Source organism: Haematobia irritans, chromosome 4 (assembly GCF_050003625.1).
Source record: "Haematobia irritans isolate KBUSLIRL chromosome 4, ASM5000362v1, whole genome shotgun sequence".
NCBI lineage: Eukaryota > Metazoa > Arthropoda > Insecta > Diptera > Muscidae > Haematobia > Haematobia irritans.
The window spans coordinates 108,694,409-108,720,419 of record NC_134400.1 but is presented as its reverse complement, the minus strand read 5'-3'; the positions used below and the strand labels follow the sequence as shown (position 1 = coordinate 108,720,419).

Here is a 26,011-nt window from a genome sequence, read left to right as displayed (position 1 = left end):
AAGCCAAATTTGGGGGTCCGTTTATATGGGGGCTATACGTAAAAGTGGACCGATATGGCCCATTTGCAATAACATCCGACCTACATCAATAACAACTACTTTCAAGTCGATAGCTTGTTTCGTTCGGAAGTTAGCGTGATTTCAACAGACGGACGGACGGACGGACGGACATGCTCAGATCGACTCAGAATTTCACCACGACCCAGAATATATATACTTTATGGGGTCTTAGAACAATATTTCTATATTGCAAACGGAATGACAAAGTAATCCTATAGTGGAGGTTATAAAAATAGAATATAGTTCGAGAGCTAAATTAATTTCAGTTAACATACGGGTATGAATTAAATCTTAATTTTTTTCGTGAGCGTGATTTTGCAGAAATTTTATTCACGCACATTCATAAACCGATTTTATTTCTCGCCCATGACATATTTATTCCAGTCAGTCTTATTCACGAACATTCACGAGAGATGCTTTGGATTTTGTTCACAACTCACGTGATTCACGCGGGTCACGAGAATTTCGTGTCACGCGCACACCTCCAGTTTCTAACTCCATTTTCGCGCCATACCATCACATTCCCACCTCCGTCTTTAACAGAATATGTAATATTTCGTCTTTGTAAATCTTCTCCCTTGTATCTCCACACGTAGGGTTGACCATCAAACATAAATAAAATAAATATGGACTCATCAGTAAACAGAACTGTGTCCCAAAATGAACTGTTTCGGTCGATATATGAAATAATTTTGTACTTCTTCATTGCTTTTAAATAATTTGATTTTAATGAATGTAAAACTGTTTTTGCTGACTGCATGTTAGGAACCCTTTTTCGATGGTGAAGTTTTTATTCAGCTCCATTCATACTAAATTATTGTAAAGTATAGTTAGTTGCCCACTGTACATGAGTAGTTAAGATTACGAAAACAGATGCCGTCCCATTGCCTTTCATTCTTATCAGAAATACGTATATGATTGCAATTTGATGTTGGAAGTAATGCAGTGGATTCGAAATGAAATGTAGACGACACACTATTGCTATCAATATGTTTAACATATTGGTCCAATGAACTTTTCACCAGGGTGCCTACATGAATTTTATTGTCTGGCGAATTGCAGTAAGCCATAGTTTCTTACAGCGATAAGATGTTCTTCCTATGTAGTTTGGTAATTCTTTTAATTGTCTTCATGGTTGCTATTGTCGAGCTACATAGATCAAAAAAGTCTATGCGGGATGCCGTCAGAAATTTGCCGGGACCTTATTGTTTTCCATTTTTTGGTTGCCTTTATATGTTGTACAAAATAAATTACAAAAGTATTGAAAAAATACAGAGAAAAAAGCTCAATGTGCTAATTATTGTTTTATCATCATTTAGATATCCTCACGATGGGAGAGAAATATATGCAGAAATATGGTGAAACAGCACGATTTTGGGGATTTAATCGCTTAGTTGTTATCTCCATGAATAGTGAGCTTTGCGAGAAACTTTTGATTAGCAATAGTCATATGAAAAAACATAGAACCTATGACATACTACATCAATGGCTGGGTGAGGGTTTACTCGTTAGTAATGGCAAAAAATGGTACTCTCGCCGTAAACTCATAACACCAACATTTCATTTTCGTATTTTGGAAGAATTTCTGGAGGTATTCAATTTGCAGTCTGATACGTTATTGAATTGCTTGGCCGAAAAGGCAGATGGAAAGACAGTTTTTGATATATATCCGTATATGTGTTCTCTCACGTTGGATATTATCACGGAAACAGCTATGGGAACTAAAGTGAATGCACAAATCGATCAATCAATGTCCTACACGCAAGCTATTAATGAGTGAGTATACTCATATTATTAATGTATTTGTAGTAGCGGGTGGAGTTGTACACGCAGAGAAAAAATATGATTGTCACGATCATATTCGAAGAGCAAACTAATATGATAGGAGCTATTTTTGCGGCGACCATGTAACATTTTCAACTGCAAACATGTTGGCTCAGTGAACATGGTTCTAAGAAATACATAATTGTCCTCATCTAAAATGTTATTATATTGAGAACAATAAAATTTGTTTGAATCAAAAGGCAATGGTCACGATTTAAAATGTTATGGTATTTATTCAAAAATGTTTTTTTTCTTTCAGTAAAAAGAACATGGTCACAACCTAAAATGTTTCGATCTTTATGAAAAAACGTTTTTCGTCGTCGAAAAAAGGACGCCACTTGAGAAAAGAAAACACAAAATTAACTTTATTTTTTGTTTTTATTATACCCACCACCATAGGATGGGGGGTATATTAACTTTGTCATTCCGTTTGTAACACATCGAAATATTGCTCTAAGACCCCATAAAGTAAATATATTCTGGGTCGTGGTGAAATTCTGAGTCGATCTGAGCATGTCCGTCCGTCCGTCCGTCTGTTGAAATCACGCTAACTTCCGAACGAAACAAGCTATCGACTTGAAACTTGGCACAAGTAGTTGTTATTGATGTAGGTCGGATGGTATTGCAAATGGGCCATATCGGTCCACTTTTACGTATAGCCCCCATATAAACGGACCCCAAAATTTGGCTTGCGAGGCCTCTAAGAGAAGCAAATTTCATCCGATCCGGCTGAAATTTGGTACATGGTGTAAGTACATGGTCTCTAACAACCATGCAAAAATTGGTCCACATCGGTCCATAGTTATATATAGCCCCCATATAAACCGATCCCCCGATTTGGCTTGCGAGGCCCCTAAGAGAAGCAAATTTCATCCGATCCAGCTGAAATTTGGTACATGGTGTTAGTATATGGTCTCTAACAACCATGCAAAAATTGGTCCACATCGGTCCATAATTATATATAGCCCCCATATAAACCGATCCCCCGATTTGGCTTGTGAGGCCCCTAAGAGAAGCAAATTTCATCCGATCCGGCTGAAATTTGGTACATGGTGTCAGTATATGGTCTCTAACAACCATGCAAAAATTGGTCCACATCGGTCCATAATTGTATATAGCCCCCATATAAACTGATCCCCCGATTTGGCTTGAGAGGCCTCCAAGAGAAGCAAATTTCATCCGATCCGGCTGAAATTTGGTACATGGTGTTAGTATATGGTCTCTAATAACCATGCAAAAATTGGTCCACATCGGTCCATAATTATATATAGCCCTTATATAAACCGATCCCCCGATTTGGCTTGCGAGGCCTCTAAGAGAAGCAAATTTCATCCGATCCGGCTGAAATTTGGTACGTGATGTTAGTATATGGTCTCTAACAACCATGCAAAAATTGGTCCACATCGGTTCATAATTATATATAGCCCCCATATAAACCGATCACCAGATTTGACCTCCGGAACCTCTTGGAAGACCAAAATTCATCTGATTCAGTTGAAATTTGGTACGTGGTGTTAATATATGGCCTCAAACTCCCATGCAAAAATTGGTCGATATCGGTCCATAATTATATATAGGCCCCATATAAACCGATCCCCAGATTTGACCTCCAGAGCCCCTTGGAAGAGCAAAATTCTTCCCATTCGGTTGAAATTTGGTACGTGATGTTAGTATATGGTATCCAACAACCATGCAGGAATTGGTTCCTAACAGTCCATAATTATATATAGCTTCCATATAAACGGATCCCCAGATTTGACCTCCAGTGCCTTTTGGAGAAGCAAAATTCATGCGATCTGCTTGAAATTTGGTACGTGGTGGTAGTATATGATATTTAACAACCATGCCAAAAGTGGTCCATATCAGTCCATAATCGTACATAGCCCCATATAAACCGATCCCGAGATTTGGTTTTGGAACCTTTTGGAGGAGCAAATTTCATCCGAGTGAGTTGAAATTTGGTACATTGTGCTAGTATATGGTCGTTAACAACCATGCCTAACTAGGTCCATATCGGTCTATAGTTATATATGGCCCTCAGATAAATCGATCCCCAATCACACAAAAATTGGTCCATATCAAGTTCATAATTGTATATAGCCCCCATATAAGCGACCCCCATATTTCAATTCTGGCTCTCTGCGTACAAAAAGTCCATATCGATTCGTAATTATTTGTAGACTTAACTATACATAACTTTTTTGTCTAATATATACCATTTATGGACTAAATCACAATTTAGAAAACGATGTTAAGAAGTTTTAAGATACCACAACCCAAGTAATTCGATTGTGGATGACAGTCTTTCGTAGAAGTTTCTACGCAATCCATGGTGGTGGGTACATAAGATTCGGCCTGGCCGAACTTGCGGCCGTATATACTTGTTTATTTATAAATTAATTCATTGTTTATTTGTATTTACTATGTCGCGCAAGCAAACATCATATATTTTTACACACTCTATTTTGGTTCAATTTCAACAATAAGAAATCATTCCAAATTTACTTCGTGCCCTTCAAATGTACCAATGCAGACATCATGTAACTGCAAATAAAAATAAATTATACCATATATCATAATGCAGAACAAAAAACAGGTACATTTTCTTCAATTACACTTTCCTTTTTTGTGTTCACATAAAACCACGTGCCACTTCTGAATAAATAAATTAACACAAAACACAGTAATTCCGTATTCTCCGTCCATTCCAAGAAACAATCAACACACGACTGACGCGCAAAATGAAAATCGTGTGTACCTGCTCAATGTTTTTATAAAATTCTTTTCGCTGCAAAAAAATTAAACAATTAAATGGTCACGAAAACAATGTACATGGTCTTTATGGCCATGTAATGGTTCTAGACATGTCTATACTTAACCCATAAAAATACTTTTCTCTCTGCAAAAAAGAAAAAAAAATTGAATGGTCAGGTACATGATTTTCCCGACCATATAATGGTCTCAAATTCTATCATTTAAATAATAGAACATGTTTGCGTCATTTGGGAATCATTTAGATGCTTATTGCCAACATATATTTTTCTCCGCTCGACAATTTTTTTTACAAAGACAAAATATATGGTTTTCGCGACAATTACATGCTCTATATAAGCATTAAATGGATGCGGCAACCATATCCAAACATGTTTTTTCTGTGCGTGTACAATATAACTATTACATTTATTTATTGTTCATTTCTGGTTATTGTTTCTTTCTGGTGCGATCATAAGCGTAGGAAGGCCTCTGGGGAGGGGGCTTAGACCCCCCAGAAAAATTTTAGCCCCCCCCCCCCCAGAATTTGAAACCCTATTTACGATTTTACATTTTTATAAAAATTAAACAAGTATATACTCGTACTACGCACAAAGTTCCACTAAAGACTTTCATGCACAATCGAATTACTTGGGTTGTGGTAGAAGTCTGATATTTATGAAATAAAGTTGTGGTTGAACTTATGATTTAGTTGAATAAAAAATAGTAATTGATATTAAAACTATTCTTTCATAAATTAATATCTTAGTAATGCTGCAAAAAAGCGTCGCCAAAAAAGAAGTGAAAATGTTCTTTTTGGGTCTGGAAGTGGTACAAAATTGGCGGAGAAGCGATGAATGTAATATGAACTTGTCATAGAACGAATGTCCACCGTTTCAACAGCCGTTGCAATGAATTTGCATCACTTCTTAAGGTGTGATCCGAATTCAGTGTTTTGAATGTGAATTAAAAATTTTGTGATATTCTCCCAAATAAATAATTTGTATACTTTTTTAATGCATTCTAACGCTTGTTTGAAGCGTTTTCCCTCGAATATTTTCAAATATTATCGATTTTTCTATAATGGATTTAGCATTTTCGTGGCAAAATTTGAATAATTTGTACAATTTTATTTATTCTTACTCTTTTTTTTTAACTATTTGAAAAAAGAAAACAAAAAATTACGCATTAAAATATAAAACAAGTAAATATATACGGCCGTAAGTTCGGCCAGGCCGAAGCTTATGTACCCTCCATCATGAATTGCGTAGAAACTTCATCTAAACACTGCCATACACAATCGAATTACTTAAGTTGCGGTAACGCTTGCCGATGGCAACGTATCTTAAAACCTCCTAATACCATCTTCTAAATTGTATGTAAGTCCATACGAGGTATATATTAAATCAAAAAAGATCGATCCAATACGTATATAATTCAGTTTGACAAAGTAGACAAAAAATTTTGACAAAATTTTCTACAGAAATAAAATTTTAACAAAATTTTCTATAGAAATAAAATTTTCACAAAATTTTCTATAGAAATAAAACTTTTGACAAAATTTTCTATAGAAAGACAATTTTGACAAAAATTTCTACAGAAATAAAATTTTAACAAAATTTTCTATAGAAATAAACTTTTGACAAAATTTTCTATAGAAATAAAATCTTGGTAGATTATTTTTGGCTCGAGTGGCAACCATGATTATGAACCGAATAAAATTTGAACAAAGTTTTCTATAGAAATAAAATTTTGACAAAATTTTCTATAGAAATAAAATTTTGACAAAATTTTCTATAGAAATAAAATTTTGACAAAATTTTCTATAGAAATAAAAGTTTGGTAGATTATTTTTGGATCTAGTGGCAACCATGATTATGAACCGATATTGACCAATTTTTGTGTGATTGGACCAATTTTGGTATGGTTGTTAGCGACCGGATCGGATGAATTTTGCTCCTCCAAGAGGCTCCGGAGGTCAAATCTGGAGAATGTTTCATATGGGGGCTATATGTAATTATGGACCAATATGGACCAATTCTGGCACGGTTGTTAAAGATCATATACTAACACCATGTTCCAAATTACAAATTACAAATTGGATGAAATTTGCTTCTCTTGGAGACTTCGCAAGCCAAATCTGGGGATCGGTTTATATGGGCGCCATATATAATTATGGACCGATGTGGACCAATTTTTGCACGGTTGTTAGAGACCATATACCAATACCATGTACCAAATTTCAGCCGGATCGGATGCAATTTGCTTGTCTTTGAGGCTTCGCAAGCCAAATCTGGAGATCGGTTTATATGGTGTCTAAATATAATTATGGACCGATGTGGACCAATTTTTGCATGGTTGTTAGAGACCATATACCAATATCATGTACCAAATTTCAGCCGGATCGGATGAAATTTTCTTCTCTTTGAGGCTCCGCAAGCCAAATCTGGGGATCGGTTTATATAGGGGCTATATATAATTATGGACCGATGTAAACCAATTTTTGCGTGGTTATTAGAGACCATATACCAACACCATGTGCCAAATTTCAGCCGGATCGGATGAAATTTGCTTCTCTTTTAGGCTCCGCAAGCCAAATCTGGAGATCGGTTTATATGGGGGCTATATATAATTATGGACCGATGTGGACCAATTTTTGCATGATTGTTAGAGACCATACACAAACACCATGTACCAAATTTCAGCCGGATCGGATGAAATATGCTTCTCTTTGAGGCTCCGCAAGCCAAATCTGGGGATCGGTTTATATGGGGGCTATATATAATTATGAACCGATGTGAACCAATTTTTGCATGGTTGTTAGAGACCATATACAAACACCATATACCAAATTTCAGCCGGATCGGATGAAATATGCTTCTGTTAGAGGCTCCACAAGCCAAATCTGAGGGTCCCTTTATATGGGGGCTATACGTAAAAGTGGACCGATATGGCCCATTTTCAATACCATCCGACCTACATCGATAACAACTACTTGTGCCAAGTTTCAAGTTGATAGCTTGTTTCGTTCGGAAGTTAGCGTGATTTCAACAGACGGACGGACATGCTTAGATCGACTCAGAATTTCACCACGACCAAGAATATATATACTTTATGGGGTCTTAGAGCAATATTTCGATGTGTTACAAACGGAATGACAAAGTTAATATACCCCCATCCTGTGATGGAGGGTATAAAAAAGAAGTAAGGAAAGTCTACACTAAAAAAAATATTGTCGTGGGGTCAAAGATTTCATGTCTTTAAAATACGAATGCAAATTTTGCTTAGCATAGAAGACGCATTTCTCTAGTATAAAGTTTTTTTCCTTGACCAAAGGTCGATAAACTTTTCAATGAAGTCGTATTGTCCTTATAATTAAGTGATTTCACTTAAAAATGGGTATCTTAACATGAAAGAAAAAATTTATAGGCTAAGGTCAACTTGACTTTAATAATTCAGAAAAATTCTTTAAATTTAATGAAATTGTCTTTAAATTTGTTGTCTTTTTGCATCTTAACTACAAAGCAAAAAATCGTTCAAATATAGGACATGTTTTTCAACACTTTATTTTAAAGACGTTTTTTACTTGAAACACAGCATAACTTCTACTAGAAGTCGAGTCTTAATTTGGAAAATAAAGTCGTCGTTAACTTGTTTTTAAAGGACTTTGATAGCATATGAAGAAAAAAAGCTGAAAAAGCGAAAAATTAAAATTTGCTTCCTAGAAGCAAGTACACAAAACCCGATTTTAAAAGAGAATTGTGTCTTAAAGGTATCCTTACTTGTATTCTCCGCTTCTTTGGCTCGGAATCAAGACCAAATTTTTTAAAGTAAAGACAAAATCTTTGGAACCGGGTATGCTTTTTTTCAGTGTAAAGTCGGGCGGGGCCGACTATATTATACCCTGCACCACTTTGTAGATCTAAATTTTCGATACCATATTACATCCGTCAAATGTGTTGGGGGCTATATAAAGGGTGATTCTTTTGAGGTTAGGATTTTCATGCATTAGTATTTGACAGATCACGTGGGATTTCAGACATGGTGTCAAAGAGAAAGATGCTCAGTATGCTTTGACATTTCATCATGAATAGACTTACTAACGAGCCACAACGTCGAATTTTCAGTGAATGGGCCCTAGAAAAGTTGGCAGAAAATCCGCTTTTTTATCGACAAATTTTGTTCAGCGATGAGGCTCATTTCTGGTTGAATGGCTACGTAAATAAGCAAAATTGCCGCATTTGGAGTGAAGAGCAACCAGAAGCCGTTCAAGAACTGCCCATGCATCCCGAAAAATGCACTGTTTGGTGTGGTTTGTACGCTGGTGGAATCATTGGACCGTATTTTTTTAAAGATGCTGTTGGACGCAACGTTACGGTGAATGGCGATCGCTATCGTTCGATGCTAACAAACTTTTTGTTGCCAAAAATGGAAGAACTGAACTTGGTTGACATGTGGTTTCAACAAGATGGCGCTACATGCCACAATGCTCGCGATTCTATGGCCATTTTGAGGGAAAACTTCGGAGAACAATTCATCTCAAGAAATGGACCGGTAAGTTGGCCGCCAAGATCATGCGATTTGACGCCTTTAGACTATTTTTTGTGGGGCTACGTCAAGTCTAAAGTCTACAGAAATAAGCCAGCAACTATTCCAGCTTTGGAAGACAACATTTCCGAAGAAATTCGGGCTATTCCGGCCGAAATGCTCGAAAAAGTTGCCCAAAATTGGACTTTCCGAATGGACCACCTAAGACGCAGCCGCGGTCAACATTTAAATGAAATTATCTTCAAAAAGTAAATGTCATGGACCAATCTAACGTTTCAAATAAAGAACCGATGAGATTTTGCAAATTTTATGCGTTTTTTAAAAAAAAAAAGTTATCAAGCTCTTAACAAATCACCCTTTATAAAGGTTTGTCCCAAATACATACATTTAAATATCACTCGATCTGGATAGAATTTGATAGACTTCTACAAAATCTATAGACTCAAAATTTAAGTCGGAACACAATGTTAGCAAAAAAACAAGTATATACGGCCGCAAGTTCGGCCAGGCCGAATCTTATGTACCCACCACCATGGATTGCGTAGAAACTTCTACGAAAGACTGTCATCCACAATCGAATTACTTGGGTTGTGGTATCTTAAAACTTCTTAACATCGTTTTCTAAATTGTGATTTAGTCCATAAATGGTATATATTAGACAAAAAAGTTATGTATAGTTAAGTCTACAAATAATTACGAATCGATATGGACTTTTTGTACGCAGAGAGCCAGAATTGAAATATGGGGGTCGCTTATATGGGGGCTATATACAATTATGAACTTGATATGGACCAATTTTTGTGTGATTGGGGATCGATTTATCTGAGGGCCATATATAACTATAGACCGATATGGACCTAGTTAGGCATGGTTGTTAACGACCATATACTAGCACAATGTACCAAATTTCAACTCACTCGGATGAAATTTGCTCCTCCAAAAGGTTCCAAAACCAAATCTCGGGATCGGTTTATATGGGGCTATGTACGATTATGGACTGATATGGACCACTTTTGGCATGGTTGTTAAATATCATATACTACCACCACGTACCAAATTTCAAGCAGATCGCATGAATTTTGCTTCTCCAAAAGGCACCGGAGGTCAAATCTGGGGATCGGTTTATATGGAAGCTATATATAATTATGGACTGTTAGGAACCAATTCCTGCATGGTTGTTGGATACCATATACTAACATCACGTACCAAATTTCAACCGAATGGGAAGAATTTTGCTCTTCCAAGGGGCTCTGGAGGTCAAATCTGGGGATCGGTTTATATGGGGCCTATATATAATTATGGACCGATATCGACCAATTTTTGCATGGGAGTTTGAGGCCATATATTAACACCACGTACCAAATTTCAACTGAATCAGATGAATTTTGGTCTTCCAAGAGGTTCCGGAGGTCAAATCTGGAGATCGGTTTATATGGGGGCTATATATAATTATGAACCGATGTGGACCAATTTTTGCATGGTTGTTAGAGACCATATACTAACATCACGTACCAAATTTCAGCCGGATCGGATGAAATTTGCTTCTCTTAGAGGCCTCGCAAGCCAAATCGGGGGATCGGTTTATATAAGGGCTATATATAATTATGGACCGATGTGGACCAATTTTTGCATGGTTATTAGAGACCATATACTAACACCATGTACCAAATTTCAGCCGGATCGGATGAAATTTGCTTCTCTTGGAGGCCTCTCAAGCCAAATCGGGGGATCGGTTTATATGGGGGCTATATACAATTATGGACCGATGTGGACCAGTTTTTGCATGGTTGTTAGAGACCATATACTGACACCATGTACCAAATTTCAGCCGGATCGGATGAAATTTGCTTCTCTTAGGGGCCTCACAAGCCAAATCGGGGGATCGGTTTATATGGGGGCTATATATAATTATGGACCGATGTGGACCAATTTTTGCGTGGTTGCTAGAGACCATATACTAACACCATGTACCAAATTTCAGCTGGATCGGATGAAATTTGCTTCTCTTAGGGGCCTCGCAAGCCAAATCGGGGGATCGGTTTATATGGGGGCTATATATAACTATGGACCGATGTGGACCAATTTTTGCATGGTTGTTAGAGACCATGTACTTACACCATGTACCAAATTTCAGCCGGATCGGATGAAATTTGCTTCTCTTAGAGGCCTCGCAAGCCAAATTTTGGGGTCCGTTTATATGGGGGCTATACGTAAAAGTGGACCGATATGGCCCATTTGCAATACCATCCGACCTACATCAATAACAACTACTTGTGCTAAGTTTCAAGTCGATAGCTTGTTTCGTTCGGAAGTTAGCGTGATTTCAACAGACGGACGGACGGACGGACGGACGGACGGACGGACGGACATGCTCAGATCGACTCAGAATTTCACCACGACCCAGAATATATATACTTTATGGGGTCTTAGAGCAATATTTCGATGTGTTACAAACGGAATGACAAAGTTAATATACCCCCCATCCTATGGTGGTGGGTATAAAAGTTAATATACCCCCCATCCTATGGTGGTGGGTATAAAAATATGGGAAACATTTAAATCTGAAGCAATTTTAAGGAAACTTTACAAAAGTTTATTTATGATTTATCGCTCGATATATATGTAAGTTTAGGAAAATTAGACTCATTTTTACAACTTTTCGAAAATGCAGTGGCGATTTTACAAGGAAAATGTTGGTATTTTCACCATTTTTGTCGACATCAGAAAAACATATATATGGGAGCTATATTTACATCTGAACCGATTTCAACTAAATTTGGCGCGCATAGCTACGATGCTAATTCTACTCCCTGTGCAAAATTTCAACTAAATCGGAGTTAAAGATTGGCCTCTGTGGTCATATGAGTATAAATCGGGCTAACGATATATATGGCAGCTATATCTAAATCTGAACCGATTTCAATAAAATTTGGCACACTTGACTACACTACTAATTGTACTCCTAGTGCAAAATTTCAACCAAATTGGGGTAAAAGTCTGGCTTCTGGGACCGTATTAGTCCATATCGGGCGAAAGATATATATGGGAGCTATATCTAAATCTGAACCGATTTCAATAAAATTTGGCACACTTGATAAACTTAGGATAAAACTCTGACTTCTGGGGCCATATAAGTCCATATCGGGCGAAATATATATGGGAGCTATCTAAATCTGCACCGATTTCTTCCAAAATCAATAGGGTTCTATTCTGAGCCAAAACCCATACTTGTGCCAAATTTGATGTCGATTGGACTAAACTTGCGACCTAGACTTTGATTACAAAAATGTGTTCACGGACAGACGGACATGACTATATCGACTCAGGAGCCCACCCTGAGCATTTTTGCCAGAGACACCATGTGTCTATCTCGTCTCCTTCTGGGTGTTGCAAACATATGCACTAACTTATAATACCCTGTTCCACAGTGTGGCGCAGGGTATAAATATGGGAAATATAAAGCTAGAGCAATTTTGATGCAATTGTACAAAATAGCATTTATGATTTATCGGGCGATACATATGTATTCGAGATATAGGACAATTTGAGTAATATTTACAATTTTTGCTACTCGGCAGTGGTGATTTTACAAGGATATTGGTTAAATCTCGCCAAGATATGTGGTCAAGTGTGGGTTGTGATATATTATTTGGGCAATTCGGGCGATATTTCCACAAGTCGGAGGTTTATTGAAAATTCGACCATTCTGTGGAATGTTTGGCATTACAGTGTGTAGGATATGACTACGATATGGGGAAATCATCACAAAAGTTTGTGTAAAATGTGGGTATTTTGGACATATTAGATCAAGATGACACACTTAAATAGCATATTAAATGTATTCTATGTGGAAACTAAAGGGTGATACAGTCAAAATTTGGTCAAGGGAAAACGCGTATAAATCGGTGAAATCGTTTATTTAAAAAATCAATTTAAATTTCTTTTTCAAGTTCAATTAGTATAAAATTCCGGAAGAATATTCAGTTAGGCTTTCGCTTTTCCAAATCCGAATTGCCGGGCCTCACGCTTGACACCTGCCATCAGATTTTGTACAGCCACCTTGTCCACCTTCTTCGCCGCAGAAAGCCAGTTTGCCTTGAACTGCTGCTCGTCCTTAGCAGTTTTTTGGTCTTCTTTATGTTCCGCTTGACAATAGCCCAGTATTTCTCAATTGGGCGGAGCTCTGGCGTGTTGGGAGGGTTCTTGTCCTTGGGAACCACCTGCACGTTGTTGGCGGCGTACCATTCCATGGCCTTTTTACCGTAATGGCAAGATGCCAAATCCGGCCAAAACAGTACGGAACAACCGTGTTTCTTCAGGAAAGGCAGCAGACGTTTATTCAAACACTCTTTCACGTAAATTTCTTGGTTGACAGTCCCGGAAGCTATGAAAATGCTGCTTTTCAAGCCACAGGTACAGATGGCTTGCCAAACCAGATATTTCTTTGCGAACTTTGACAGTTTTATGTGCTTGAAAATATCTGCTACCTTTCCCCTTCCTTTTGCCGTATAAAACTCCTGTCCCGGAAGCTGCTTGTAGTTGGCTTTGACGTAGGTTTCGTCGTCCATTACCACGCAGTCAAACTTCGTCAGCATCGACGTGTACAGCCTCCGGGATCGCGCCTTGGCCGTCATATTTTGTTTATCATCGCGATTTGGAGTCACTACCTTCTTGTAAGTCGAGTTGTAGACGATACACCCAGTTTATTTGCGGCATCTCGGAGAGAGAGGTTAGGGTTTCGCTTGAAACTACTGGTAACTCTCTTTGTCGTCTCAGCGGCTTCCGGTTTTCGATTTCCCCCCGATCCAGACTTCCTGGCTGTCGACAAACGTTCCCCAAACACTTTAATTACATTTGTAACGGTTGATTTGGCAACTTTTAGCGATTTTGCAAGCTTTGTGTGCGAGTAGCTCGGATTTTCGCGATGCGCGAGCAAAATTTTGATACGCTGCTCTTCTTGCTTGGACGGCATTTTGACAACTGAAGAGTGAATTCCAAAATCAAAATAGGAGCAACATTCTACACACACACACCTTCAAAATGAGGGGTGTTCAGGTTTTTTAAATGCAAAATTGAAAGAAATACGTCAAGTTTATATTGACCAAATTTTGACCGTATCACCCTTTATCGAGTTAATTGGAGGAAACTCCCATTGAAAATGGGTCTAAAATATGACACATTCTACCATGTTTCCCCTACTCTGGCGTACATATATATGGGAGCTATATCTAAATATAAACCGATTTTGACCAAATTTGACATGCATAATCCTGCTATCTCAGCAAAAAATATAAATGGGAGAATAATTTTGGCCTCCGTGGTCATATGGGTGTAAATCGGCCGAAAGATATATATATGGGAGCTATTCAACCAAAATTAGCACGCCTAACGATACTACTCATACGTACTCCTTATGCATAATTTGAAGCAAGGTTTGCCTTGACTCTGGGTTTTGAGGCCATATGAGTTTAAATCGGGCGAAAGATATATATGGGAGGTATATCTAAATCTGAACTGATTTTAACCAAATTTAGCACACTGAATTATACTCTTAAACGTACTCCCTGTGCAAAATTTTAAGCAAATCAGGGCAAAACTCTGGCTTTTGAGGCCATATTAGTCGAAATCGGACGAAAGGTATATATGGGAGCTATATCTAAATCTGAACCGATTTCAACCAAATTTAGCACAATTAACAATACTATTAAACGTACTCCTTGTGCAAAATTTGAAGCAAATCAGGACAAAACTCTGGCTTTTGGGGACATATAAGTGAAAATCGGACAAAAATTATATATGGGAGCTATATCTAAATCTGAACCGATTTCAACGAAAATTGGTACACTTAATGATACTATTAAATGTACTCATTGTGCAAAATTTAAAGCGAATCAGGGCAAAACTCTGGCTTGTGAGGCCATATAAGTTCAAATCGGACGAAAGATATATATGGGAGCTATATCTAAATCTGAACCGATTTGGCTGATATTTTGCACATCTTACGAAAGCTCCAAAATATTTGGCTGGCCGAAATTTTGAGAAAATACGTTGATAAATACGTCAATTATGACCAGATCGGTGATAAATATATATGGCAGCTATATCTAAATCTGAACCGATTTTTTCCAAAATCAATAGCGATTGTCTTTGAGCCAATGTAAAACTCTGTGCCAAATTAGAGGACAACCGGACTTAAACTGCGAGCTGTACTTTGCACACAAAATTACATATACAGACAGGCGGACAGACAGACAGACAGACAGACAGACAGACATACGGACATAGCTAAATCGACTCAGAATTTAATTCTAAGGCGATCGGTATACTAAACGATGGGTCCCAGACTTTTCCTTCTTGGCGTTACATACAAATGCACAAACTTATTATACCCTGTACCACAGTAGTGGTGAAGGCTATAATGAAGTAAAAAAACTTCCTGTGTAGTTAAAATAGTTAACTTCTTTGTGAAGACATTCTTGGAAGTGCTTTTAAAGTTGTGACTTTAAAACAACACCCAATTTTTTGCTGGGAAAAGTGTGGAACTACCCTACGGGAAATGGATCAACCACAGAACTGGTGCGGGACTAGTCCCTGGTGTGTATGGACCAGTCCCAGTTCTGATCAAAACGTATGGAAGGTACGGTCCACTTTAACATGGGTTTGTCATTGACGGAGTAAACTTACATTTTAGGACGCGTCTTGGACTCATCCCAAAGGACACGTCGTGGGACAATTTAGCAGGAGCAACCCATAAACAGGTCCTCAGGAACCAGTCTCGGACAAACTCTTAGAAATCTCTTTCAATTTGGGCTCCTGATCGAACCCGAAATTAAAACAAGTATATACGGCCGCAAGTTCGGCCAGGCCGAATCTTATGTACCCACCACCATGGATTGCGTAGAAACTTGTACGAAAGACTATCATCCACAATCGAATTACTTGGGTTGTGGTATCTTAAAACTTCTTAACATCGTTTTCTAAATTGTGATTTCGTCCATACATGGTATATATTAGACAGAAAAGTTATGTATAGTTAAGTCTACAAATAATTACGAATCGATATGGATTTTTCGTACGTAGAGAGCCAGAATTGAAATATGGGGGTCGCTTATATGGGGGCTATATACAATTATGAACTTGATATGGACCAATTTTTGTGTGATTGGGGATCGATTTATCTGAGGGCCATGTATAACTATAGACCGATATGGACCTAGTTAGGCATGGTTGTTAACGACCATATACTAGCACAATGTACCAAATTTCAACTCACTCGGATGAAATTTGCTCCTCCAAGAGGTTCCAAAACCAAATCTCGGGATCGGTTTATATGGGGCTATGTACGATTATGGACTGATATGGACCACTTTTGGCATGGTTATTAAATATCATATACTACCACCACGTACCAAATTTCAAGCAGATCGGATGAATTTTGCTTCTCCAAAAGGCACCGGAGGTCAAATCTGGGGATCGGTTTATATGGGAGCTATATATAATTATGGACTGATAGGAACCAATTCCTGCATGGTTGGTGGATACCATATACTAACATCACGTACCAAATTCCAATCCAATGGGAAGAATTTTGCTCTTCCAAGGGGCTCTGGAGGTCAAATCTGGGGATCGGTTTATATGGAGCCTATATATAATTATGGACCGATATCGACCAATTTTTGCATTGTTGTTAGATACCATATACTAACATCACGTAGCAAATGTCCGCCGGATCGGATGAAATTTGCTTTTCTTAGAGGCCTCGCAAGCCAAATCGGGGGATCGGTTTATATGGGGGCTATATATAATTATGGACCGATGTGGACCAATTTTTGCATGGTTGTTAGAGACCATATACTAACACCATGTACCAAATTTTAGCCGGATCGGATGAAATTTGCTTCTCCTAGAGGCCTCGCAAGCCAAATCGGGGGATCGGTTTATGTGGGGGCTATATATAATTATGGACCGATGTGGACCAATTTTTGCATGGTTGTTAAAGACCATATACTAACACCATGTACCAAATTTCAGACGGATCGGATGAAATTTGCTTCTCTTAGAGGCCTCGCAAGCCAAATCGGGGGATCGGTTTATATGGGGGCTATATATAATTATGGACCGATGTGGACCAATTTTTGCATGGTTGGTGGAGACCATATACTGACACCATGTACCAAATTTCAGCCGGATCGGATGAAATTTGCTTCTCTTAGGGGCCTCGCAAGCCAAATCGGGGGATCGGTTTATATGGGGGCCATATATAATTATGGACCGATGTGGACCAATTTTTGCGTGGTTGTTAGAGACCATATACCAACACCATGTACCAAATTTTAGCCGGATCGGATGAAATTTGCTTCTCTTAGAGGCCTCGCAAGCCAAATTTTGGGGTCCGTTTATATGGGGGCTATACGTAAAAGTGGACCGATATGGCCCATTTGCAATACCATCCGACCTACATTAATAACAACTATTTGTGCCAAGTTTCAAGTCGATAGCTTGTTTCGTTCGGAAGTTAGCGTGATTTCAACAGACGGACGGACGGACGGACGGACGGACATGCTCAGATCGACTCAGAATTTCACCACGACCCAGAATATAAAGGGTGATTTGTTAAGAGCTTGATAACTTTTTTTTTTTTAAAAACGCATAAAATTTGCAAAATCTCATCGGTTCTTTATTTGAAACGTTAGATTGGTCCATGACATTTACTTTTTGAAGATAATTTCATTTAAATGTTGACCGCGGCTGCGTCTTAGGTGGTCCATTCGCAAAGTCCAATTTTGGGCAACTTTTTCGAGAATTTCGGCCGGAATAGCCCGAATTTCTTCGGAAATGTTGTCTTCCAAAGCTGGAATAGTTGCTGGCTTATTTCTGTAGACTTTAGACTTGACGTAGCCCCACAAAAAATAGTCTAAAGGCGTCAAATCGCATGATCTTGGTGGCCAACTTACCGGTCCATTTCTTGAGATGAATTGTTCTCCGAAGTTTTCCCTCAAAATGGCCATAGAATCGCGAGCTGTGTGGCATGTAGCGCCATCTTGTTGAAACCACATGTCAACCAAGTTCAGTTCTTCCATTTTTGGCAACAAAAAGTTTGTTAGCATCGAACGATAGCGATCGCCATTCACCGTAACGTTGCGTCCAACAGCATCTTTGAAAAAATACGGTCCAATGATTCCACCAGCGTACAAACCACACCAAACAGTGCATTTTTCGGGATGCATGGGCAGTTCTTGAACGGCTTCTGGTTGCTCTTCACTCCAAATGCGGCAATTTTGCTTATTTACGTAGCCATTCAACCAGAAATGAGCCTCATCGCTGAACAAAATTTGTCGATAAAAAAGCGGATTTTCTGCCACTGATTTTGGTAATAAAATTCAATGATTTGCAAGCGTTGCTCGTTAGTAAGTCTATTCATGATGAAATGTCAAAGCATACTGAGCATCTTTCTCTTTGACACCATGTCTGAAATCCCACGTGATCTGTCAAATACTAATGCATGAAAATCCTAACCTCAAAAGAATCACCCTTTATATACTTTATGGGGTCTTAGAGCAATATTTCGATGTGTTACAAACGGAATGACAAAGTTAATATACCCCCCATCCTATGGTGGTGGGTATAAAAAGACTTTTGAAATATGCCGAACAAAAGGTTATTCTGATAATTTTATTTCACTAAATGTGAAAATTGCAACTGGAGCAAAGGTACCAGTTCTGTGATAGGTCCGTCAGTGGCAATTTGCACCAATTTCCCGTAGGGTACTTTTAGTTGCTTTATTATAAATTGATTGTCGAGTTATTTTGCTGTCTATTTATACCCTAAACCACATAGTGGTCAGGGTATAATAAGTTTGATCGGCCAAAAAATGTGCCTACCAGAAATATTGATTTTAGACCCCATCAAATATATACCGATCGACTCAGAATCACCTCCTGAGTCGATCTAGCGCTTGGTGTCCGTCCGTCCGTCCGTCTGTCCATGTATTTGTTGTTCACAGGATTCCGGTCGCAATTATTAACCGATTTTGATGAAATTTGGTACAGTGAGTTTTGTGGGCACAAGGACGAACGCTATTGAATTTGGAAGAAATCTGATCAAATTTAGATATAGCTCCCATATATATGTATCGCCCGATTTCGACAAATGGGGTCACCTTTCGCTTTTTTTCAAACGGATCGTCACCAAATTTGGCAAAAGCTAATCTTTTCCATCGCCCTTCAAGTCTGCAAAATTTCATCCAAATCGGTTCAGATTTAGCTATAGCTCCCATATATATGTATCGCCCGATTTTCTCAAATTTGGCCACAAAACCTTTATTTATCAACCGATCTTACTCAAAGTTGGCTAAATATAATCTTCTATAGCACTAGCTATATGTGCAAAAAATCATCGAAATCGGTTCAGATTTAGCTATAGCTCCCATATATATGTACCGCCCGATTTTTCTAAATTTGGCCATAAAACCCTTATTTATCAACCGATCTTACTCAAATTTGGCTAAATGTAGTCTTCTATAGCACTAACTATATTTGCAAAAAATCATCGAAATCGGTTCAGATTTAGATATAGCTCCCATATATATGTATAGCCCGATTTTCCCAAATTTGGCCATAGAACTCTTATTTATTAACCGATCTTACTAAAAGTTGGCTAGATCCAGTCCTCTATAGTACTAACTATATGTGCAAAATTTCATCGAAATCGGTTCAGATGTAGATATAGCTCCCATATATGTATCACCCGATTTTGAAAACTTCGCCCCTAATAAACTTATGTTTGACCATACAGGCCTCATTTCTTAACTGATCTTATTCAAATCTTGCACAAGGTAACCTTTTATGGTATTAATCAAACCAGCAAAATATTATGCAAATTGGTTCAGATTTAGATATAGCTTCCATATATATGCATCGCTCGATTTTCCCAAATTTGGCCATATTACTCTTATTTATTAACCAATGTTACTCAAATTTCAAATTTTGATGTACACACAAAAAAATTTCACGAAAAATTTTCCAATTAAAATTTTAATTGAGTTTTAAAAAATATTCAATTAAAAAATTAATTGATTCAACAATTTTTTTAATTGAAACAAAAATCAATCACAAAAATAATAGTATCAATTAATTTTTTAATTGGATCAATTAACTTTTTAATTGACCTTCAATTAATTTTTTAATTGATACTATCATTTCTGTGATTAAAGACATTTCAATTAAAAATTAATTGGATCAATTAATTTCGTGATTGAATCAGAAAAAATTTTTTTGTGTGTACTAGCCGATCGTACTTATACGTACTTGTAGCTCTTACATAAGAATATTGCTCGATTTTTACAAATTTGTATTTGTTACCCACACTAATTTAACGATTTTCTCTTTTTTAATAATGGGCTCAATATTAGCTGTATACCAAGTTCACCAATGTGGTATCACAATGGACTGAATAGTCTAAGTGAGCCTGATATATCGGGCTGCCACCTAACCTAACCTAACCTAACCTAGTGGCATTCTAACTCCGTAGGTGAAATATCAACACAGCCAGTGTTGCTAGAAGTAGGGGAAATTCCCTATATGTAGGGTTTTTCTAATATTTAGCGTCTTGTAGGGACGTAGGGCCACAATGTAGGACATTTTCACTCAACACAATTTGTAAGGCAAGGCTTGATCTTTAACAATGTGTGGTAAACTTTATTTCTGTAGAAAATTTTGTCAACATTTTATTTCTATAGAACATTTTGTCAAAATTGTATTTCTATAGAATTTTTTCAAAATATTATTTCTATAAAAAAATTTCTCAAAATTTTATTTCTGTGGAATTTTGTCTCAAAATTTTATTTCTATAGAATTTATTGTCAAAATTGTATTTCTATAGAAAAATTTCTCACAAAAATTTGTTTATAGAAACTTTTTCCAAAATTTTATTTTTATAAAGATTTAACAAAAAAGATTACTAATTTGGGTAGAATTCTACCAACTGTGGCAACCGTGGTCGTAATACAAATTTATATTCTAAGTTATATATGTTGCATATTCATGTTTTAAGATAATAAAGTACTTAGAACCATTTGTGTTTTGTAAAATTTTTTATATTTAACGAAAAATATAGTAGGGAAAATTGTTTGGGAATGTATAGGAAAGTAGGGAACTTTTTTTGTCCTAGTAGGGTAAACCGAACATTTTCCCTGGCAACATTGACTATGAGCTATAGTCAGATTGACACAAAGCACCCATAGACATGTACTCCTTAATTTTCTTAAATATGCAACTGCGGTTTATCTCCCAGACTTATATGTTACCCCACAAATGCTTATGATTACTAATTCTGTAATGGTGGTTTAGGGTATGATATAGTCGGCCCCGCCCGACTTTCTACTTTACTTACTTGTTTTTTATTCAATTTTATGAAATAAAACATTAGTTGAACCTATAAGTTCAGTCTATAAAGTTTTAGCTAGGGGGGCTATAGCCCCCCCTAGGAAAATTGTCTAGCTACGCTAATGGGTGTGATACGAATGGAAACGGGGTCCGAAAAGTTTGTCCCCGACTGTTTCATGGGCAGTTGTCTACTAAGATGTTGCAGGACATGTCCTTTGTTGGGATGAGTCCAATTCGTGTCCTAAAGTGTAAATTTTCCCAGCCAATGACAAACCCATGTTAAAGTGACCGGTCCATTCCATACGCTTGGACCAGAACTATGACTAGTCCATACACACCAGGGTCTAACTCTGTACCGGTCCTAGGGTTGTCCATTTCTCGTAGGGTACTTACAACACAGTTTCACTAAGTAAATGAAGAGATTTTAGTCAAACGAAATTCCACTTAGTTGTAAAGTCCTTTCTTTGAGCGCAAATAAACCCGAATTTATTAGAAGCGTTGTGACATTATCTCAAACCTTTTTTTTGCTTGTAAAGACAATGTTGTTTGTCTAAAATGTTGGTCCTCAGAAAATAAAAAAAATTCTTTTAGAAAACTTATAGTCGGATATATACAATAAGTCAACCAGTATTTTCAGCGCAAAAGAAGCACTTAACGGCATTCAGTTTTCCTGTCAATGTTCTATAAATTGTTAATTTTATAACAATGAATTTTTATTTATTATTTTTTTAATAAAATGAGTATTTAAAACTCGTTTTCACTAATTTTTGTAATTTCGGTTTTAACCGGTTTTGAGCAAAATAAAAAACCGAAAACCGTGTTTTTAAAAATTGGGATCGGATAAACCGAAAACCGTCTTTAAAAAAAAAAAACCGGTTATTTGGACACCCTAGTCATAGCATAATATAGTTTCTACTTGAATTGGCCATGAATTTGGAAATTTTAGCTGACGCTAACACGTTTTTAAAAGACTTTGAGAGCACATGAAGAAAAAAAGACCTTTGGAACCGGGCATGTTTTTTCAGTGTACCTTTGGTACAAACTTTGGCCTTAAAACGCCGATCATCACCGACTCATCACACGCCGCATGAAAGTGGTTTTGCGGGAGTTTTACACATTCCCGACGAAAATTGAAGAAGTATATTTCATGGTGACCTTCTTGGACAATAAACCCGATCATTTTGTTTGTTCACAAACTGCTCAATTTGGAATGACTTCTCATTGGAAAAAAATAAAGTCATTAACTGATCGCTTTCGTGCAAGCGAATCAACTCCTTGGCTCTTTCCAGTCTAACTTCGTTTTGTACATCGGTAAGTTCTTGTAATGTTTGGAACTTCAATGTCTTTAGTCCATGCTCATTCTCCCGATATATTCAGAGCTCGAACAAGTTTTCTACCACAGGGCCGTGGATTGCGATAAAATCCAAACTTCATTTTTATATCCTCCGCCATAGGATATATTAACTCTGTCATTCCGTTTGTAACACATCGAAATATTGCTCTAAGACCCCATAAAGTATATATATTCTGGGCCGTGGTGAAATTCTGAGTTGATCTGAGCATGTCCGTCCGTCCGTCTGTTGAAATCACGCTAACTTCCGAACGAAACAAGCTATCGACTTGAAACTTGGCACAAGTAGTTGCTATTGATGTAGGTCAGATGGTATTGCAAATGGGCCATATCGGTCCACTTTTACGTATAGCCCCCATATAAACGGACCCCCAAAATTGACTTTCGAGGCCTCTAAGAGAAGCAAATTTCATCCGATCTGGCTGAAATTTGGTACATGGTGTTAGTATATGGTATCTAACAACCATGCAAAAATTGGTCCACATCGGTCCATAATTATATATAGCCCCCATATAAATCGATCCCCAGATTTGGCTTGCGGAGCCTCAAAGAGAAGCAAATTTCATCCGATCTTGCTGAAATTTGGCACATGGTGTTGGTATATGGTCTCTAATGACCATGCAAAAATTGGTCCATATCGCTTCATAATTATATATAGACCCCATATAAACCGATCCCCAGATTTGACCTCCGTAGCCTCTTGGAGGAGCAAAATTCATCTGATCCGGTTGAAATTTGGAACGTGGTTTAGTACATGGCCGCTAACAACCATACCAAAATTGGTCCATATCGGTCTATAGTTATATATAGCCGATCTCCAATCACACAAAAATTGGTCCATATCGGTTCATAATCATGGTTGCCACTCGAGCCAAAAATAATCTACCAAAATTTTATTTCTATAGAAAATTTTGTCAAAATTTTATTTCTATAGAAAATTTTGTCAAAATTTTGTTTTGATAGAAATTTTTGTCAAAATTTTATTGCTATAGAAAATTTTGTCAAAATTTCATTTCTATAGAAAATTTTGTCAAAATTTTATTTCTATAGAAAATTTTGTCAAAATTTTATTTCTATAGAAAATTTTTATTAAAATTTTATTTCTATAGAAAATTTTTTTAAAATTTAATTTCTATAAAAAATTTTGTCAAAACTTTATTTCTTTAGAAAATTTTGTGAAAATATTATTTCTATAGAAAATTTTGTTAAAATTTTATTTCTATAGAAAATTTTGTCAAAATTTTATTTCTATAGAAAATTTTGTCAAATTGAATTATATACGTTTTTAATCGATCTTTTTTGATTTAATATATACCATGTATGGACTTACATACAATTTAGGAGGAGGTGGCAAGCGTTACCGCAACTTAAGTAAGTCGATTGTGGATGGCAGTGTTTAGAAGAAGTTTCTACGCAATTCATGGTGGAGGGTACATAAGCTTCGGCCTGGCCGAACTTACGGTCGTATATACTTGTTATTTATTTATTTAAGTCTATGGGTCATTTCTGGTGTTGTTGCCTGTTTTTCGTCGAATTTCTGGACGCGATGCAATACTGTCAGTTGAGGGCTTTGTTCGACATGCTGGAGGGCTCTAACAATGACCAATTGTGGTTTTCCAGCTAAATATAAAGTAATCACACTATCATGCTTAAATTCACCATTACGATTAAGTTTATTTTTAAATGAAATAGATCTAAATGGTTTAGTAAGCTGGTAAACAATAAAATGAACTGTCATTGTAATAAATCTGTCAGCTGTCAGATGAGCTATTTAGAAATTCATCATCCACACTGTAGTTGTCTCGGAAAAACAAATGAGTGATGGAATTATTCATGACATATATTTTCAGGATAGTATAATATCGGAAGCTATGCCTAGGATGCCTTTTCAATTAGAATGCAAAAGAGACGAGGTTCCCCACATTCTCCAAATATTAACAATTTACATATTCCCTCTACATTAATGGGCAAATTGAGGAAATCTTTCTTATTTACTTTTATACTAGACATTTATATGTACTATGTTTGATGTCTTTTTATTTACTACCAGAATGACGAAAATAATGGCTTGGAGATTTTTGAAGTTACATCTGCATAGCGAAGTGCTATTCGCTTTGATTCATCCCCTAAAGAAACTACGTCAATCCAAACTTATACAGATTATGCACAAATTCACCCACGACATTATAGAAAAACGACGCAATGAACTATGTGATCAAAATAATGGACAATCTGATGGCGATCAACATTTTTATGATATCGGGACCAAGAAACGAATGGCTTTGTTGGATGTCTTGCTGCAGGCTAAAGTTGGTGATCAATCTCTTACAGATGAAGATATACGCGAAGAAGTCGAAACTTTTATGTTCGAAGGCCATGATACCACTGCATCGGCACTTAGTTTTACCCTCCATTTGATGTCCCGAAATCCACGCACTCAGCTTAAGGCATTGAAGGAAATTCAGCAAATTTTAGGAAATGGAAATACAAAGCCCGTAACATTGATGAAATTAAATGAGTTGAAATATCTCGAGTGTATCATTAAGGAATCTCTGCGTTTATATCCCCCTGTGCCGATTATAGCAAAAGATATCATTGAAGACTTTCCTTATGGTATGTGGTCTTATGGTGTGTGTGTGTGTGGAAATCAAAAACAAATTTCTAACTAGAATTGTTCTTTCATTCCAGAGCATTCGGAATTGGGTCCAGGCATTATACCAGCCGGTACCGAAGTCATGATTCCCCTAATTGGTATTATGCGAAATACCAAACGAATCGATAGACCCCTAGATTTTATTCCAGAACGACATGAAAAAACTGATACTGCAAATGTATTTCAATTCATACCATTCAGTGCTGGCCCTCGTAATTGCATAGGTCAAAAGTTTGCCATGAATGAAATGAAGCTGGTCTTAGTAAAAATTCTTCAGCACTATGAGCTTTTACCATTTGGTGATGAAGTTAAACCAGTTGTCAATATTGTTTTGCGTTCGTCAACTGGCATGCAGTTAGGAATAAGAAAAAGATAAAATGAAATGAAATGAAATGAAATAGAAACGTCACAAAGGGCTTAAATCGGCCGTATCCCACTAAA

At 37.0% G+C, this 26,011-nt stretch overlaps 1 protein-coding gene across 2 annotated transcripts; it reads left to right on the top strand.

Moving 5' to 3' along the window:
• The first annotated feature begins 1,126 nt into the window (after window positions 1-1,126).
• On the top strand, window positions 1,127-26,011 carry LOC142236251 (cytochrome P450 4d8-like). 2 transcript variants are annotated; one of them, XM_075307522.1, is made up of 4 exons: window positions 1,127-1,318; window positions 1,380-1,836; window positions 24,968-25,530; window positions 25,606-26,011. In XM_075307522.1, the coding sequence occupies exons 1-4, from the start codon at window positions 1,150-1,152 to the stop codon at window positions 25,944-25,946; spliced, it is 1,530 nt and encodes a 509-aa protein (XP_075163637.1). In that variant the 5' UTR covers window positions 1,127-1,149; the 3' UTR covers window positions 25,947-26,011. The 2 variants fall into 2 exon arrangements, with proteins under 2 accessions (XP_075163637.1, XP_075163636.1); XM_075307521.1 differs by having other exon boundaries at window positions 24,968-25,545.